General features: G+C 44.5%; 2 protein-coding genes and 1 long non-coding RNA gene across 3 annotated transcripts; 2 read left to right on the top strand and 1 right to left on the bottom strand.

Moving 5' to 3' along the window:
* The first annotated feature begins 147 nt into the window (after positions 1 to 147).
* Positions 148 to 3379, top strand: LOC101765593. The gene is made up of 4 exons (XM_012843239.3): positions 148 to 1246; positions 1431 to 1911; positions 2000 to 2081; positions 2888 to 3379. The coding sequence occupies exons 1-4, from the start codon at positions 694 to 696 to the stop codon at positions 3089 to 3091; spliced, it is 1320 nt and encodes a 439-aa protein (XP_012698693.1). The 5' UTR covers positions 148 to 693; the 3' UTR covers positions 3092 to 3379.
* A 506-nt stretch (positions 3380 to 3885) lies between these two features.
* LOC101779103 (DNA-directed RNA polymerase II subunit 4) lies at positions 3886 to 4865 on the bottom strand. Its single transcript, XM_004952109.2, has 2 exons — positions 4712 to 4865; positions 3886 to 4549 (listed from the first exon to the last, which is right to left on the bottom strand). Exons 1-2 carry the CDS (start codon positions 4758 to 4760, stop codon positions 4167 to 4169), a joined length of 432 nt encoding a protein of 143 aa, XP_004952166.1. The 5' UTR covers positions 4761 to 4865; the 3' UTR covers positions 3886 to 4166.
* Positions 4866 to 4981: 116 nt separating this feature from the next.
* On the top strand, positions 4982 to 17659 carry LOC111257298. Its single transcript, XR_002677721.1, has 6 exons — positions 4982 to 5966; positions 6115 to 6230; positions 6931 to 7013; positions 15040 to 15089; positions 15303 to 15362; positions 16946 to 17659. It is a non-coding gene; the product is annotated as an uncharacterized LOC111257298 (long non-coding RNA).
* Positions 17660 to 17728: the final 69 nt, after the last annotated feature.

Here is a 17728-nt window from a genome sequence, read left to right on the forward strand (position 1 = left end):
CCCGGGGGAAATTTGGGGCCGACCCAAAAGCTTCTTTTTTAATTCCCCCGCGCCCCCAGACGCGGGGGGGGCCAAATTTCCCCCCCCCCCCCCCCCCCCCCCCCCCCCCCCACACACACACACACACACACACATGCCGCCAGCAATTTGCTAATTTGCTCGGTTGGTTGGGATGGGCTTTGCCCAGTTCTGTGCGCAATTCCGTTCTGCATTGCTTGGTCTCGACCATTTGATTTAGCGGTCAGTCAATTGACAATGCATGAGGAAACTTTGGCTCCCATACTAATTTTTCCCATAAAGATGAATATAGACAATTCTACCCAAATGGACCTCTGTACCCAAAGGGGAAAGAAGAGTCTTTTCATGCTTTATTGACACCGGGGAAGGCGTTTGGTGGTTTGTTTGTGACAGGCCGATGGGGTTGTAGGAAGGGGTCAAATGCGAGTGTCTCACACTTCCAAATTGTACTTCGGTAATTGTGGCCTTCTTTTGGTCAATTTAGCTGTTGTTGGGCCTCTTTTCTTTTCTTTATCTATTTGTGGTTATTCAGGCAGTACAAGTCAACAGTCTTATGTTCATCCTCCTAACTTTCTGATTTTCAGTTACAAGTGCAATAGCGATATGCTGCAGTGATCTTTGGTTGATTTCAGAGTGCGAATGGTGTGATTGTCTTATTATGTAGGTGGAGGTACCATGTGTGAAGAATACAAGGATGTAGATGTGGTGAGCACCATCTCAGAATCTTCAACCTCGCTTGAGACAGGGGGTGGGCACCGGTCGCGAGATACCCACTCCATGGGCTCCAGGGTCAGGGTGCCCGAGGAGGATTCGTGTGACTCTGAGAGTGTGGCTTCTAACTTTGAATTCCACAAGGAACGAGGGGCGTCCGCTCGGTCAGCGGCAGCATCAGTTGTTCCTCCCTTCTCAAAGCCTGCTCCATCAAAGTGGGACGATGCGCAGAAATGGATTGCCAGCCCGACAACAAACCGTCCTAGCAGGGCTGCTGGTGGGGCAGTACCCAGGAAGATGGAGAAACCTAGCTCTGGCATTGGGAGACTACCAGCAACAAAGGTTGTGTTGGAGGCCACGGAGGAGATAGATACTAAGAGGATTGATCCAAGCCAAGAGAAGAGGGAAATTGGGTGGCAGAAAGCTGTAAATTGGGCTCCACCTGATCCCTATCCAGAAGTGGAGCCTTATTCAAAGACTACAATTGCTGCAGAAAGTACAATAGTTGATTCAGCTGGTTAGTATTGTGCCCTGTTCTTTCATCTTACCGCAGCTCTACTACCACAATTCGCTTGTGCTGCATTATGTGTTGGTGGTCAATCCCTTCACTGGGCATTTTTTTTTCTTTTTAACTTCTGTCATTCATCTAACTGGAAAGAATAGAAATCGCTTATAGTTGATTTTTTTTTGAATGGGTGCAGTTACTTTTGATCGTAATGATTCATCCACCCCACTTCAAAGCGCAACAACATGCATACCTCCTCCATCAACAGTTAGGTCAGTATCAATGAGGGATATGGGCACTGAAATGACTCCTATTGCAAGCCAAGAACCATCCCGGACAGGAACACCAGTGAGAGCAACAAGTCCAAATTGTTCTCGGCCAACAACTCCACGAAGGATGTTAGGTCCCAATGCAATTGGAGCTGTTATCAGCCATGGAGAATGTAGCAATGCCGAATTAAGTGAACAGGATCTGCAAACAAAAACTAGGAAGGAGATAATGCTTCTTGGCACACAGCTTGGTAAGACAAATATTGCAGCATGGGCAAGCAAGAAGGAAGAGGAAAAGGATGCATCACTTGCACTGAAAACAGTGCCCATGGACCAATCAACACAGAACATAACTGAAGTCCGTGCAGCTGCTTGGGAGGAGGCGGAAAAGGCCAAATACTTAGCCAGGTACTTATATCTAAGTGTCTTCTATCCTTATTTTTAAATTCTTTTGTTGGTCAGTGACTTGTAATATTCTTTGCCTTTTGCTTTCCAGGTTCAAACGAGAAGAGATCAAGATCCAAGCATGGGAGGATCATCAAAAGGCTAAAATTGAAGCTGAAATGAGAAAAATCGAAGTAAGCAGCTTATTTCCGGTCATTCAAAGTTGCCATGGCCATGGATCCCTATTGATTTTGCTTTTTGTCTGAGATGTGTTTTTCCACCCCTTTGCTTTTTTAGAATTCTTATTTTATTCTTACAACAGCTTGGCAAAGTGCCTATGCGTACACGAGATAATCCCTGCATGGGAAGTTGTTCAGCTGTCTGCTAGCAAAGCTTGACAAAAATATTAGTCACGGGGAATTTGCATATCATTGTAGGAACTTTGCAGCTTATCACCTCCTCCAGCTGTTATTTATCTGAATTCAATGCATATCATCGCCCTTTAGGGCTATCCTTCAATTTGCTGAGGATGCAATTATTTAATCATCTGGTCACTGGTGACCACTGACAAGTAGAATATAAAGATCGTAGTTAGTCAAGACAAAATAAGTAATAACAGCTTAATCACAGAATAAAATTAGCTCAAGACAACACTTGGAACCAGGGCAGTGATTTTTCTCTTGCATCAGCATGACACTTGGTATTAGCATATTTTTCCTTCTGTTTAATCTCGGACACGACGTAGAACAACCAAAGCCTAAAGTATATTAGTTTCATTCAGATATAGCATGGTAGGTTCACTAGCTTATTCAAGTTTGTTATTCTGCTGCCCCTGTTCTCTTCCTCCATATGCTAGAGATGTTAAGGTTCAGAACATATAAAAATCAAATGTGGTAAAATTCTGATTTTCTTAAAACTTTTTTTCAGTAATAACACTGTTTTTTTTGTGGATGTTGCATTTTCATATCAACAAAGGACTCATGGTTTTGTGTTCCTGAAGGTTGAAGTGGAGAGGATGCGTGCCCGTGCTCAAGACAAGCTGATGACCCAGCTTGCATCAGCAAGGCACAACGCAGACGAGAAGCGTGCTTCGGCCGAACTGAAAAGGAACCGTGCGGCAGCAAGGACGGCCGAACAGGTGGAGCACATCCGGAGAACCGGCAGGGTGCCACCTTCGTTTGGCTGCTGGAACTGGTGCTCGTAGGAAGCAAGCTAGCGCTTTTGTCTCTCCCTAGCATCTCCTGGCCATGAAGTATCGTCACCTGTTAGTCTGTTACTGTCTACTAGTGAAATGAATATCGAATGTCTTGTAGAATCGTCCATTTGGATTGATTCAGTAGATATGTGACAGAAGGAGAATGAATCACTTGTAACTATATATATAAGATGTGTGCCTCTTGGTGTCTCTGCTGTGCAGTTACTGTAGTGTCACAGATGTCTCGAAATCATTGTGAAGTGAAGTTCAGAATCAGGCTCAGTTTGCCTGCTTGAATTGCAGGATGTTCTATTCATGTTCATATGCATGGTATAAGTAATATAGGTTGCATCACGGAACAGAAAACCAACTGTTCTCTTTACCTGGGGGCATTCTTCAAAGGCTTGCTCTTCAGTTCAATTAACTGAATGGAGGCCTTTTTGGACAGAATTATGAACAAAATACAATTATATTCATAAACATATGAAAATAACAGAGTTCCCTTAATATACCATGATCAGGGCTCTTGCCAGAACAGATCAAGATAATGTGAAAAGCTATCTGCACCTCGAAAGCCTCTAAGTCTCATAGCCAGGGACTGCATATAATAAGATGTGAGGTTCTTGCATTCTGGGCTGTGGTAAGCACCACGGATGTGGTTCAGAAATCAGGCTCAGCTTGGATTTCCAACTAAAAGTGAGATAGTTATATCAAGAATCCTCCAAGGCTTTGCTTGGAGTGGATTGCCGCTGAGCTTCATGTTTATACCAAGTTACCAACATTTAATAACACTGCACTGCAACTGGATGACAAGTCCAAAGAACTGGAAACCGAGCCAAGCATCCACCATCAAAGGAATACTCATCAGCTCAATTTCAGGCTTTTCGTGCAGAATTACAAACAAAGATCAATAGGGCTCTTAACTTGGATAAGCATACATCAGGAATTCAGGATTGAGGCAGATGAAGTTGACTGTAACATTGATGATCGGTAGGAAATCCTACTACCATCGTTGCCTGATAAGAGAAGTCTCACACAGCTAGGGAAACTGAAGAACTGAACAATGGCACGCCCATGGCACTCTCTACTCGAACTTCTTGATGAGGGAGAGGTCGTTGAGCATCTTCTCAATCTTCTCGTTGCCGGCGTCACCGACGAACCTCCCCCCGGACTTGAGGGATGGTACGAGCGCGGTGGCCTCGCCGCTGGTGTCCGGGCAGAGGTTGCCGAGCGTGCAGAGCTCGAACTCGGCGAGGCCGTAGCGGCTGAGCGTCTCGCGGACCTGGCGCACGGCGTCGGGGTTCTTGTAGCGGCTGAAGCGCTTCACGTACTGCAGCGACTTCTCGAACACCTGCGACACCTGCGACGACGGGTCCGACTCCGACGCGTGCTGCTGGATCTGCTCGTACTTGTGCTCCAGGATGATCGCCACCTCGCAGTTCATCAGGCACTTGGCCTTCAGGAACTCTGCGCCGCCGCAATCATGGCAAAGGGGTCAGTCAGTTCCGCATCGCGGCGGCGATAAGCTTTACCTGACGAAACCCTAGCCGCCCGGGATTGGGTGTTTCGGGAGGCATAAGCAAGGGGGGGAAGCTTGAGAGAGAGAGAGATATGAGAAGGAGAGCGAACCTTCGCCGATCTTGAGCTCGGCAGCGTTCTCCTCCTCCTCGCCGGACATCTTGCCGCTTCCAATCGAAACGAATGCGCCGGAGTTGGACTCGACGACGGAAGGGAAGGAGAGGGGTCAAGACGAGCGGGAGGTTGGTGATGGCGGCGGCGGGCTATGCAGTGGGCCGGCTCGGCAAGGACGGTGAGACCCATATAAAACATGGTTTGGGCTCAGTCCAGAATGAGATGGGCCTCGATTCTTTTTTCCGCGTGGCACTTCGACTGGGCCTCGGGTCCTGGGCGTACGTGGTTGGTTGACGCGTGTCGGGATCGATGGCGCCGCCACCGCCAGCCAGCAGGCCGGCCGCTTCGGCGCGTGGGCAGGTCGGGCCGCCGCCGGCCCCCATCGGCGTGGTGGGGCGGCAGTTGGTGACGAGAGGACGAGAAGGCGACGATCGAGCAAGGAACAAGAACGAGATGCAATCGCTAAAGCGTCGACGCGGTGACGGTGACAAAGCGTCTGGAGGAGCGCCGCCTCTACCTCATCTTTGATGACTGGCCGTGGCCCCAGCTCGGCCGCGCGGGCGCGGGGCTGCAGCGCGGGGGCTCGGCCTCAGGCGGCGCGGGCCCAGCCTCCCGACGGCGTGGGGGCGCGGCGCCAGCGGCCAGTGGCGGGGCAACCCCAGGCGCCCCACCCGCCGCCGCTGCCAGCCCGCACTCCGGGTCGAGACAGGCGGCGACCGGCGACCCCAGCCTCGCGGCTCCTGCGCCCCGCTCCTCTCCAGCGTCGATTTGTAATTTTGTGCGGCTGATTATGCCAATTTTTTGCTAAAATCCTTCCAAACTTTTCTAAAGATCCTGCTGTTGAAATGCAGAGCTTGCTCCTCTCGCCATGCCCTACGCCTCCAGCGGCCTAGAGAAGTGATGCCCGTCGAGGTCCGGCTTGCAGACTGGGCGACGGCGCGAGTACCCGTTCCGGCTTTCAGCTTCACGACATGCTACCTTGATGGTCGCTATGTACTGTGAGTTCTTGTTGTTCCTCTCTGTTCATTCATCTCCAACACAACGTGCACATACACCTGCTTTTGCCATCCAATTAGGTTTGGTCATCCGATTCTATTTAAGTCCAAACCTCCCATACCCTCTAACCTGCACAGACCACTTCGATTGGTATCCTATTATTGGCAACCTGCGCTGTTGCAGTGCCAGGTCCAGGTGAAAAGAAGAAATGGCTGCTGAGATACGTCAGTGCAGATTTAGAGGCAGGCAATGTCAGGTACATTTAGCTTGGGTAATCTTGAAGCTGAATATCAACTTAGGATCCTCATAATTTTTTAGGATGCTCTTTGTTACTTGAATACTCTGTGTGCTACATCATTGCCTGTCACCAATAATTCAGCTCATTGTATCTTCAAATGTGTTAGAAGATAGAGGAGTGGCAGAAGTAGAGCAAACTACATCCGGTGGCAAAGATGTTGATACCCGACCCGAACCTGAGTACTTCAAATGCATAAGTTGTTCTGAGAAACATGCATATCAGGTTTGATACATTTTGATTTTGTTTAAATTTAGCATGCTTAGCAGAAACAAGTGGTGAAATGCAGTCTCTAATTTCTTCTAGAACTAGACACCAACTGTACTGTCTATGATGATGAATTTTTAATACTGAAGTCTCTGGTGGTGAAAGAATGCTCTTCCCCTTGCCAGAATCCAGTAACTTGCACCATTGTCACTGCTGCAATATCCAAGGGTTTGGTGCGCACCAAAAAAATCGACACCAACTATAGCTAATTCAGATTGAGAATTCCTTTCACATTGTTTCTTTTCCTGTGTAAGGATTTTCATGAAGCAGCTCGCCATCACAAGCTAATTTCGAAAGTTATCAGGGTTTCGTAGCATCAAGATACCCCTGTTCCACATATGTAGTTTATTCAGTGTCCATCTCTGAACAAAGCTCACTTAGCATGCTTATGTTGGATCTCAGAAAAGGACACTGCAAAGAAACACCATTTAAATTAGTATTGTTGTGGTTCTCACCATAGCTCTGCAAATATTGTTCCCCGAAATATAGGTGCCCACCTCAGCCGCTGTTTTATTGATGCTTTTGGCTTTTGGATCTTTTTTTCCGTCTGCATCAAAATAATTGGCTCTATATTAAAATAAGTATCCAATGAATGATGCAGCGCGAATGAAAGGGATCATCATGGTACTAACTGACAGGTACTTCAAATTCATTTCAGTGATACTCATTTCACTGGTTTTAGAAGGTTCAACATGTGACTCCCATCCCAAGATATATGATTTTAAGACTGCGAGAATGTTGGTAAGTAAATGCTTATTGCACACATCTTCTTTCGGCTAGAGCTTCCAGAGTAGCTCTTCATAGTATTAAAAAAAAACTGTAGACAGTAGTTCGAAGATCTGTGTATGCCTGATCTTTTTTTTTGGCCTGGGTACAGGCAAAAATATCTGTTGGCAGACTCATCCTTTTCTACTTTGCTGTGGGTACAACTGATTTTTCTTAGATATGAACTCCTTGAATGTAGCTACACCAACCAGAGCATGGTGAAGTAGATATATCTTTCTCCTTTTACCCCCCCAATCGTAAATTAAATGTCAATTTTCCACCCTCACCTTCTTATTGTGTTGTAAACAGTTACAGATTATTATGTGTTATATGCTGCCTAATTTGATGTAGAGCAGTGCCAATATTGATATTCCTAAATTCCTGTTATGAAATATTAGTTTTTGTCCAGCAGCAAAAGGTTATAGTCTATTGTTTATCCTCTGATTGCTAGTCAAGTGGCCTTCATGGATGTGCATTATTTGGAGCATGTTTGGATGCCAACCCAAGTGGCCTGGCCAAAATTTGGCCATTGGCCATGGGTATCAGCAATGTTTGCATGATGGTGCCGATTTGGCTTGACTGGACTTCTGTAGTTTATTTTGCCGCGAAGACTGGCCAAATGGGGGCAGCCAAATCAGCTGCCAAATTTTGGCCTCGGCCCATGCTTTGCCTTGGCCACTTGGGGCCAACATTGAAACATGCCCTTGATTTCCAGTATTGCTGTTAGTAATTATGCCCGTGTCAGTTTTAGTAGCTTTTATGTTATAATCCTAGTCTGTCAAACTTCGTCTTATGGATGAGTACCCTGTTCATATGATGTTAGTATTACTGCAAGCAAAAGTTTTTTTTTAAGTATCTGACTTCCATTTAGAAATAGTGAATTATCCCTGCTTTGGTCAGAAGCAGAATTCCTAGTGCTTTAGCATTTTACAATAAGCAGCTCTGTGATAGGTTTACTCAACAGTAATCCTCAGGTGAGTAATGATATGTAATTATTTACAGAGCATATGCATTGAGAATCCTACCTCAGTCAGTAACTATGACGTGTGTTTGTAATTGTAAATGGACCCCATGATGATAAGTGCAACTTTTGCTGTCTATTTCTGAATGTGCCTTTACTTTTAGCTAATCTTAATTAACGCTAAAATAACAAAGCATCAACTTACAATCTGAACTAATTATATTAACTCTCCAACTGCAAAAAGATACGAAACTCTTCACGGTTTCATCAAATCTGAATCGTTATCCCTGTCTTTCCAAATAGTTTGAACACAGAGATTATAAAAAGAGCCTTTTTATCATCTTTACATTTCAAGACTGAACCATTATTTGATGACAAGATCAATGGTCATTAAAAGTGCTTTGCCCTAAATTCATATTAGCTACGTAATTCCTCAAATTAAAATGAAACTGAAATCAACAAAGGCAGAATATTTAAGACTGTTAGATTGCTTGTTTATCATTGGCACAAATTTATTTACTCTTTTATTTTCTTCGGTTATGCAAAACTAGCTGAAAATGTCACATACCAATTTTTTTCGCCATATGCATACTATGATAGATAGACCATCAAAGCATAAGGCCATCCTCCCTAAATACAAACTTAACCATGGAGAGGGCTTGGGCATATTGCTTAAATTTTAATGCATTCTTATCTATGCTTGAATTCATGTTGGCTATTTGTTACGGTCCTGGTAAGCTGAACCGTAACGAGAACGGATTGGAGGAGAAGACAGGAGAAATGGCGAGAGAACCAGAGGAGGAAGAAAGGAAAAAAGCGAAGAACAGCAAGAACAGAACAGCTGGCGAAACGGTTTCAGTTCGTTCTCTCTTCCCCGTCCGGAAACAGACTTGCCTCTATACGGCTTACAGAGCCGAGTCTTGGGCTCACACACGCACACAACCAGCCCAACAACTTGACTGGCCCAACACCCAGCCCAGCACTCACACTTCATATTCCCCGCGCCTAGCACAGGTCCTTAAGGCCATAACACTGCCTCCCCCACAAAATCCAGCTTGCCCCCAAGCTGGAGCATCAGGGAAAGGCCGATGCAGGTCAGTGATTTCTTCCCAGGTGGCCAGTGCAGCAGGTAAACAATCCCACTGAACAAACACTTGAGAAACCGAAGTTGACCCATGCTGAATTAAGCGATGGTCAAGCAAAGCCACCGGTTGAACTGGAGCAGGTGAATCAACTGGCAGGGAAGGAAGTTCAGAACTGATTGGTGTTGTAGCAGAAACATGCTTCTTGAGCTGGGAAACATGGACCACAGGGTGAATGCGGCACTCAACCGGAAGGTCCAACTTATATGCCACAGAACCAACCCGTTGCAACACCTTGAAAGGTCCATAAAATTTGAAGGAGAGCTTCTGATTGGATCTAGAAGCCACTGATGTCTGATTATATGGTTGAAGCTTGAGGTACACCAAGTCATTCACTTGAAATTCACGCTCAGTGCGAAGCTTGTCAGCCTGAGATTTCATTCGCTGCTGAGCCCGGAGGAGCTGCTGCTGAATCAACTTGGATAATAAATCGCGTTCAGTCAACCTTGTCTCCAACTCAGGCACAGCTGAAGCAGTCAAGTTGGTGATGCCAAAATGCCTTGGGGGATGACCATAAAGAACTTCAAATGGTGTATGACCCAATACCGAATGAAAAGAGGTATTATACCAAAACTCAGCCAAGGTAACCACTTATTCCATTGTTGAGGACAAGAATGGACTGAACATCTCAAAAAAGCCTCTAGACACTGATTCAACCGTTCTGTTTGACCATCCGTTTGAGGATGATAGGAGGAGCTCATCAAGAGCTGAGTATCAGATAGTTTGAAAAGCTCTTGCCATACCTGACTTGTGAAGATCCTGTCTCTATCAGAGATGATTGATTCAGGTAACCCATGCAGTTTGTAGATGTTGTCCATGAACATCTTAGCGACTTGAAGAGCTGTAAAAGGGTGAGATAAAGCCAAAAAGTGTGCATACTTGGGTAAATTTATCCACAATCACCAATATAACATTCATCCTGTTGGAAGAAGGCAAACCCTCAATGAAGTCCATGCTAATGACTGTCCAGGGTACTGATGGCACAGGAAGAGGTTGCAGTAAACCAGGAGGTTTGAAATGTTCAGATTTAGCCTGCTGACAGATGGAACATTGTGTGATAAATGCCCTGATGGTGTTCTTCATCTTAGGCCAAGAAAACAAAGATTTAACTCGGTGATATGTGCCATGAAATCCAGAGTGGCCCCCAATGCCACTATTATGCAGTGCTTGCAGCACATGTTGCTGAGCTAATGTGTTGTTACCCAGCCACACCCTGCCTTTATGCCTGATAACACCTTCCACCATAGAGTAGCCTTTTGTATCAGGACCAGCAATTGCTAATTCAGTCAGAAGCTGTTTGGCAATGGGATCCTCTTGATAGCCTTGCACTAATCTCTCCACCCAAGCAGGTGAGCAAGAAGAAACAGCAAAAATTGTTTCAGTTACAGGACAGTGTGACAAGGCATCAGCAGCTGCATTTGTAATACCCTTCTTGTAGACAATTTGAAACTGCAGATCCATCAATTTCAGTAATGCCTTGTGCTGTAACTTTGTATGAATGCGTTGATCAGTTAAGTGCAGGAGACTTTTATGATCAGTTCGAATAAGGAATGGTTTATGTTGCAAGTAAGGCCTCCATTTTTCAACTGCCATCAAAATTGCCAGACATTCTTTCTCATAGGTTGACAAACCCTGATTCTTGGGACATAATGACTTGCTCAGATAAGCCACTGGATGTTCTTCTTGCATTAATACAGCACCCAAGCCTTGGTCACTAGCATCGGTCTCCATGACAAATTGTTTACTGAAATTTGGAATAGCTAAGACAGGAGCCTGTATTAAAGCTTGCTTGAGTAATTGAAATGCTTCCTCAGTGAGTGGTGTCCATTGGAATTGAATTCCTTTCTTGAGTAAAGTAGTTAGGGGTCTGCTAATCATCCCATAGTGCCTAATAAATTTTCTATAATAGCCAGTTAGTCCCAAAAATCCCCTCAACTCCTTAAGAGATGTTGGAATTGGCCAATGCACAGCCAGTATTTTGGAAGGTTCAGTAGATACTCCTTGAGCAGAAATACAGTGTCCCAAATACTCTATCTGTTGCTGGCCAAAAGAGCACTTGGACAATTTTATGAGAAACTGATTAGCCTCAATGATTTGTAACACCTGTTTCAAAAGCTCCACATGCTCCTCAAAAGTAGAGGAATAGACTAGAATGTCATCCATGAAAACCAACACCCCTTTCCTCAACGATGGTGCAAATATCTGATTCATAACACTCTGAAATGTAGCAGTAGCATTAGTAAGGCCAAAGGGCATTACCAAGAATTCATAGAGACCACTGTGGGATCTAAAGGCAGTCTTATGCTCATCTCCTTTGGCAATTCGGATCTGATGATAGCCAGATCTGAAATCAAGCTTGGAAAACCATTTAGAGCCAGCCAATTCATCTAGGAGTTCATCCACAATTGGTAAGGGGTGCTTATTTTTGACAGAGATGGCATTCAAGTGCCTGTAGTCCACACAAAAACGCCAGGTCCCATCCATCTTCCTAAGCAATAGCACAGGAGAAGCATAGGGACTGGTACTCGGCTTGATTGTGCGATTCTTGAGCATTTCAGCAAGTTGGTTTTCAATTTCAGACTTTTGAGCTGGTGTATATCTGTAGGGTCTGATGTTTACTGGTTGTGCCCCAGGAACTAATTCAATCTGATGATCACATTGTCGTGGAGGAGGCAAGGTTGTGGGCTCTTTGAATAAGTGCTGGTAGTCAGACAGCACCTGTTGAATGGCAGGTGGAACAGATTGCATGATATCCTCAGATAATGAGTGGAGCTCCTCCACCTCAGTGTGTATTTGATGTCTTGAGAGCTGGGGTAACATCATGACACAGTGAGTAACAGCATGTCTCCTGAGTAACCCTTTCACTTTTCTTGCACCAATAGGAGTACATTTGGTGACCTCAGACTGAACCCCCTTCAAAGTAATTCGCTTGCCTTTATGAGTAAATCTCATAATCTTTTTCTTCCAATTTACCCACATAGGACTACAGTCCTCTAACCAATCTTCACCAATGTGTTGGGAACCGCCCCACAACACACCCTGAACGGTATGGCGGGGACCCTCTCTCTTAAATCGACCCTAACCTCATCACCTTCCCCTTTGCGAAGCTAATAAATGACCGAAGTTAACTATCACGAAGGTGTCCACTTTGTTGTTTTGCAGGCAAGGACTCTCGAAGTTAAATCCCCCATGGAGCTCTCAGCGATTTGGCTTCGGGTGGATGCCGCGACCAGAAGCCGAAGGTAGCTGGCTTCGACCAAAGAAGGCGGGAAGATTACGGAGGCTCGCTCGGTCTCGACGAAGCTCGTAAGTGAGGAAGAGGGTAAACGGGATGGCCCTGGGACAACTTCATAGCAGGACGACTCCGTAATGAGAATCTTGTACAAGGTTGGATATGTAATTTCACCATGAAAGCGACATCTTGAATAGGACCCAAGTTACTGTCCTGTACGGAATATTCCTAGGATGTAGTGGTTGAGTATGGGTATAACGGGGATGCGGAAATGTAACTTTATGGCTCTATAAAGGGAGGTGAACCGTCCCCCCCCCCCCCCCCCCCCGAAGGGCATTAATCACTGATAGGACAGCCACTGTAACGTTTGTCTGAACGACAATTATCTTCATCATAACGTTCCTACTATTGTTTGGGAGTACCCCAACACAATGATCATATCAAAACACTTCAATGGTGAGATTCCTACATCTGACAAGAAGGTATGCTTTTGAGTAGCCCACTGCAGATTTTGGATTTTCCTGGTACAAGTCATGGCTGAGCCATCTGCTGTCACAAATGAAGAAGCTACACAGTCTTGTTGTGGATATTGCAACTGAGCAGCCAAGGCCTCACTGATAAAAGAGCCCACACTGCCAGAATCCACTAAAATGAGGACCTCCTGTTTGCCAATACAACCTTGTAACCTCATTGTTTTCCTTTTCACTGAACATGAGACTGGAGCATCCCCAATCGCCATCACTACATCTGATTCCTGTTCAGTATCACTAGAACAACTGCCACTTTCATCAGGTGGTTCCAAGGCATCCATCAGTTCTTCAATGACATGCAAGGGAAATTGTGGAGGGCATTTGTGATTAGCACCCCATTTTTCACCACACTTATAGCACAATCCATTCTTCTTCATGAATGCCATTAACGACTTCACCTTGTCCTTAGGATCAGATCTGTCCCCTTTGGGCTTCATTGGTCCAGCTTTGTTAGCAGCAACCGGCTTAGTTTTGTCAGACCCGAAAGAGTGTTTGAAGGGCAACTTGGGCATGTCTTTGACATGTCCTCGCCCCACACCCACAGCTAGTTCTTCTTCCTGTAACAATGCCAATGCAGAGGCTGTTGAAACATCTTTGGGTCTGTGTAATGCAATTGCCGACCGAATCTCTTCTTTGAGGCCTCCCACAAATTTGGTCACAAAATAAGTATAATCATAAGCTGTGTTGTACAACAAAATGCCATGGGAAAGTTGCTCAAATTTCTCAAGATACTCTGAAACTGAGCCCGATTGACGAAGAGTATCAATACGACGCAACAGAATTTGATACTGATCCCGATCAAACCGATTCAGAGCAGCATCACACAGCACGTCCCAATCAAGGATCCTGCCTCTGCACTCCAATGTCTGAAGCCAAGCTGCTGCGGTCCCCTTGAAGTTGAGAGCCGCAAATCGTGTCTTCAGGTGAGGGCTCACGGCATATACCTCGAAATACATCTCACACCAGTCACGCCATAATCGAGGATTTTCACTGTCAAACCGGGGAAATTCAAGTTTGGGCATAGGAGCTTGCCGTGGCCCAAACTCGCGATTCCCAGGTTGTGACTCAAATTGAAACGAGGAATGGTCAAGGCACGTACCCGTGACCGGGCGTGACCAGCATCCCGGTGACCCAAATCGATGCGGTGCCCACTAGGCCGCTCCGGTGCCAGCGCTGGCGAGCGCGGCTGCGGTGGAGCCATGTTGAGGTCGAAGGGATTGATCCACGCTGGTGGCAGTGGAGGCCGAAGCCGGGTAGGCGGTGGTGGCGCCGTCTCCAAGCGCTGTAGGCACGACGCCGCTTCCTCGGACTTAGTCAGCAACGCGCCCAGGGATGTGTCCGCCGTCGATTGCCACGCCTCTAGCCTGCTGATCTTGTCCAACGACTGCTGCATCATCAGCTTGAACCCCTCGAACTTGCGCACCAGATCGTCAAGTGTCGCCGCCATATGTGTCTGAAGCTTCGTCGGCTTACGAGGAGGCGCGGAGTACTAGGAAAAATTTCTGGTGGGATTGTGGCGCAGAAGAACGGCTCTGATTACCAATTGTTACGGTCCTGGTAAGCTGAACCGTAACGAGAACGGATTGAAGAAGACAGGAGAACCAGAGGAGGAAGAAAGGAAAAAAGCGAAGAACAGAACAGCTGGCGAAACGGTTTCAGTTCGTTCTCTCTTCCCCGTCCGGACATAGGCTTGCCTTTATACGGCTTACAGAGCCGAGTCTTGGGCTCACACACGCACACAACCAGCCCAACAACTTGACCGGCCCAACACCCAGCCCAGCCCTCACACTTCATATTCCCCGCGCCTAGCACAGGTCCTTAAGGCCATAACACTATTGGTCCTATCTCTTGTTTTTTCTTTTGATCATGCCCTGTACAAATTACGCCATTCCCCTCAAGAAAAACCTTGTATTGCCTCAAATTTTATACATTAGCATACTGTCATGTACTTACAAGCGCTTAACTGAGATCATACTGCATTAATCTTTTTTTAGAGGGCATCATACTGAGTTATCTAATTAACTTTGCTATAAACATAAAGTGCATGCTATGTTCGTTCTTTTTTATTTGCAGAGAAAGGTCTACCATTTACTGTAATTGGTTCCCACATTTACTGTCTGTCTTTGTACATTTGCAGGTTCCTACTATGACTGCGTCCACACCAACAAAATCATGGACACTTGCGAGGTAGAGGATCAGATTACCTTTTAATCATGGACACGTTACGGTGACTGGGTTTTGCAGTTCTAAATTATGTTAATCACGGATGAGGGACATTTCTATGTTTCAGTGATTTGGCGTGTTTCCATCTGGATACTCTGCTGAACATTTCTTTCTTTTGTACTGTATGGGTCATGCTACAAATTTTTATTTACTTAGATATTTTCTACTATTTTGCAGCCACGGGTTCACAGGAGAGTCCCTCCTTGCCTCCACGACAACTGATCAGCTTTGGCTTTGGTAAGGCATGATGCCTTGTTTCTTCTTGAGTTATTTTCCAGTGAGTGTCTGTAGACTATAAATCCATGTTAATCCTACCTTGGAATGTGCGTTTACTATGAACCTATATTAATCCTACCTCTTTTAACACATTTTGCTGTTTAGATTTGAATTACAAATCAGTGAATATTTAAAATGTTTACATGCTGGTTTTGGAAAATTAGGAATCTAACAACGTACAATTTTTGTTTTCCATTTTACTACAAATGTTCCACCCAAAACAGGTTTAGCAATTATAATTCTCATCTCTTCTTTTCATTGTGTATCAATATGGATATTGATGTCACTATCACGTGATAATGGATAGTGGTCTAGAGGTGGGATTGATTTAGCTTGGTCAGGCCCTACTTTGTGTTGTTTTTTTTTGTAAGGATCCTTGTTTTCAAATCTCGCATCCTCACTCTGGTCCAAGGTGAGGTGATTCTTTTGTAATTGAACCTTTTTCTCTCTTAATTCAAAGAAGTGCAGCTCTCTGCATGTTTGATTAAAAAAAAATGTGACCATGTTTGATAAATTTCTGACACCATCTACTTAATTTTCTGTTTCTATACAGATTACCAAACTGATGATTGTGGTACATTTACCAAATCACTTTCTCCATGTCTGATAAGTAGGCTGCACCACAATATTAAAATCTGAATGCTTAGATACTAGGTTCTCATATTTCTACCATGAACAAAGCTAGTCATCTAGACATGAATTTGAGAGAACCAGATGTGTATGCAAACTATACGGACGAAAGCTCTTGAAAATTGCGCATCGCAACCACTTAAAAAAAACGAATGCAAGAGGATGGAAGCTGTCATTTCTATAGACAATCTGAAGAAACTTTCTCAATGCGAAATGATGAAACATAATGCTCATTGCTATATCATATATGGTGCCATTCGTATATTGTATTTTTAAAAGAATCTCTTCTGTACAATGTCAATCCATAGTTCCCCCTTGCCTAACCCAAAAGCAATCTATCAACGCATAAAACAACCTGGTCATGAAAAAGCAAAGGATAGCACGAACTATGACCTGATATTTGCCTTTAAGATTTCAGCGACAGCCATCAGCTCTGAAGGTATTGTTAGAGTTCGCTTCCCTATTAGGTTTCACTTTTGTAGTAGTGCATTCAGAACGTCTCGAGCTTCTACTGTGTAATCCAAATCCTTTGATATACAATAACAAGCTGTAAACTATTGGCCACCTCTCTTGAAAAATAACCTGGCAATGGACGTTGTGCTACCAAGTTCCTTATCCAATCATTATAAGGTTGACCTGCATTTTTTTCTTCTATAGTAAAGAAAGTCCTGTCGATTTGTTTTAAAAAATCAACACACTGTACCAATAATCTCGGTGCGGCAATAGTTATTTCCATTTGCATTAAATTGAAAACAGGTTTCCTTCTCTCAACACTCTATTTTTGCTCAGGCCTTACTGCAGCGAATATTCATCCACTGCACTTTTCTCCTCCCAACAGCACCTAGCGAACTACCTTATGCTTTTAGGTTGTTATTAAATCTAACAAATACCTATTGCTAATTCATTGATGACAGGTTACTGCTGATTCTGACAGCAACGGCATCTATAGAAGAACAAAGTCAGCAAAGTTAAGTTTAGCCTCTACCCAAACCCTCATCATCATTCATGGTAACCACGCATCTCAAATTGCTAAGCCTGTGTTGTCCTATGCCTAAAAGCTACTTATCCTCATCTCTATAAATTGTGCACAGTTTCACATTCCTTTACAAGTAACTACTATTAGTCACAATTACAACAACTGAACTTCTTGATGATCCAGAAGTGGTTGCAAAACCTTTTGAAGATCAAATTATACATAATAGTAGACTTTACTCTGTCCCACACCTACTTTTATACTTCATAGACAACTTCAACTCTTTCTTTTCTCTGCCGTTTAAGTTTCAGCTTCAAATTTTACTGGACGCTCACTTTTAGATGTTCTATATATAATGAGCTCTCATATTAAAGTGATGTGTGTATTTTCATTACTTGTACTAATTTTCTTATTTCATTACGTCTACGGATAAATCGTTTTTTGCAACCATCTTCCAGGTAGTGAAGGCGTGAAGCAACCAACACCACATGGGCAAGCACTACAATCATTTCAATTATAGACCTGTATGGATCCAACTACCCTCAAACTTAGCAATCTTGTACATTATCTGCCCCTGTTCTTGCTCTACTAGGCTACTACTGTGGAGGAGCATAATATGTATTGTGTGTGCTGACTTGTGCTTATCTAAATATGTTTTCACCAATTCCCTATCCATCAATTGAGTTGAAATTACAGCGTTAATTGCACCAATTTGAAGACGATC

The sequence above is a fragment of the Setaria italica genome, chromosome I, assembly GCF_000263155.2.
Source record: "Setaria italica strain Yugu1 chromosome I, Setaria_italica_v2.0, whole genome shotgun sequence".
In the NCBI taxonomy this organism is placed as follows: Eukaryota; Viridiplantae; Streptophyta; class Magnoliopsida; order Poales; family Poaceae; genus Setaria; species Setaria italica.

Bases quoted from the DNA above. Each gene is read 5' to 3' on its own strand.
- LOC101779103 (XM_004952109.2), bottom strand. From the start codon at position 4,760: ATGTCCGGCGAGGAGGAGGAGAACGCTGCCGAGCTCAAGATCGGCGAA. The intron at 4,550-4,711 runs GTTCGCTCTCCT...GCGGCGGCGCAG, and splicing joins CGAGCTCAAGATCGGCGAAG to AGTTCCTGAAGGCCAAGTGC.
- LOC101765593 (XM_012843239.3), top strand. From the start codon at position 694: ATGTGTGAAGAATACAAGGATGTAGATGTGGTGAGCACCATCTCAGAA. The intron at 1,247-1,430 runs GTTAGTATTGTG...GAATGGGTGCAG, and splicing joins TACAATAGTTGATTCAGCTG to TTACTTTTGATCGTAATGAT. The intron at 2,082-2,887 runs GTAAGCAGCTTA...GTGTTCCTGAAG, and splicing joins CTGAAATGAGAAAAATCGAA to GTTGAAGTGGAGAGGATGCG.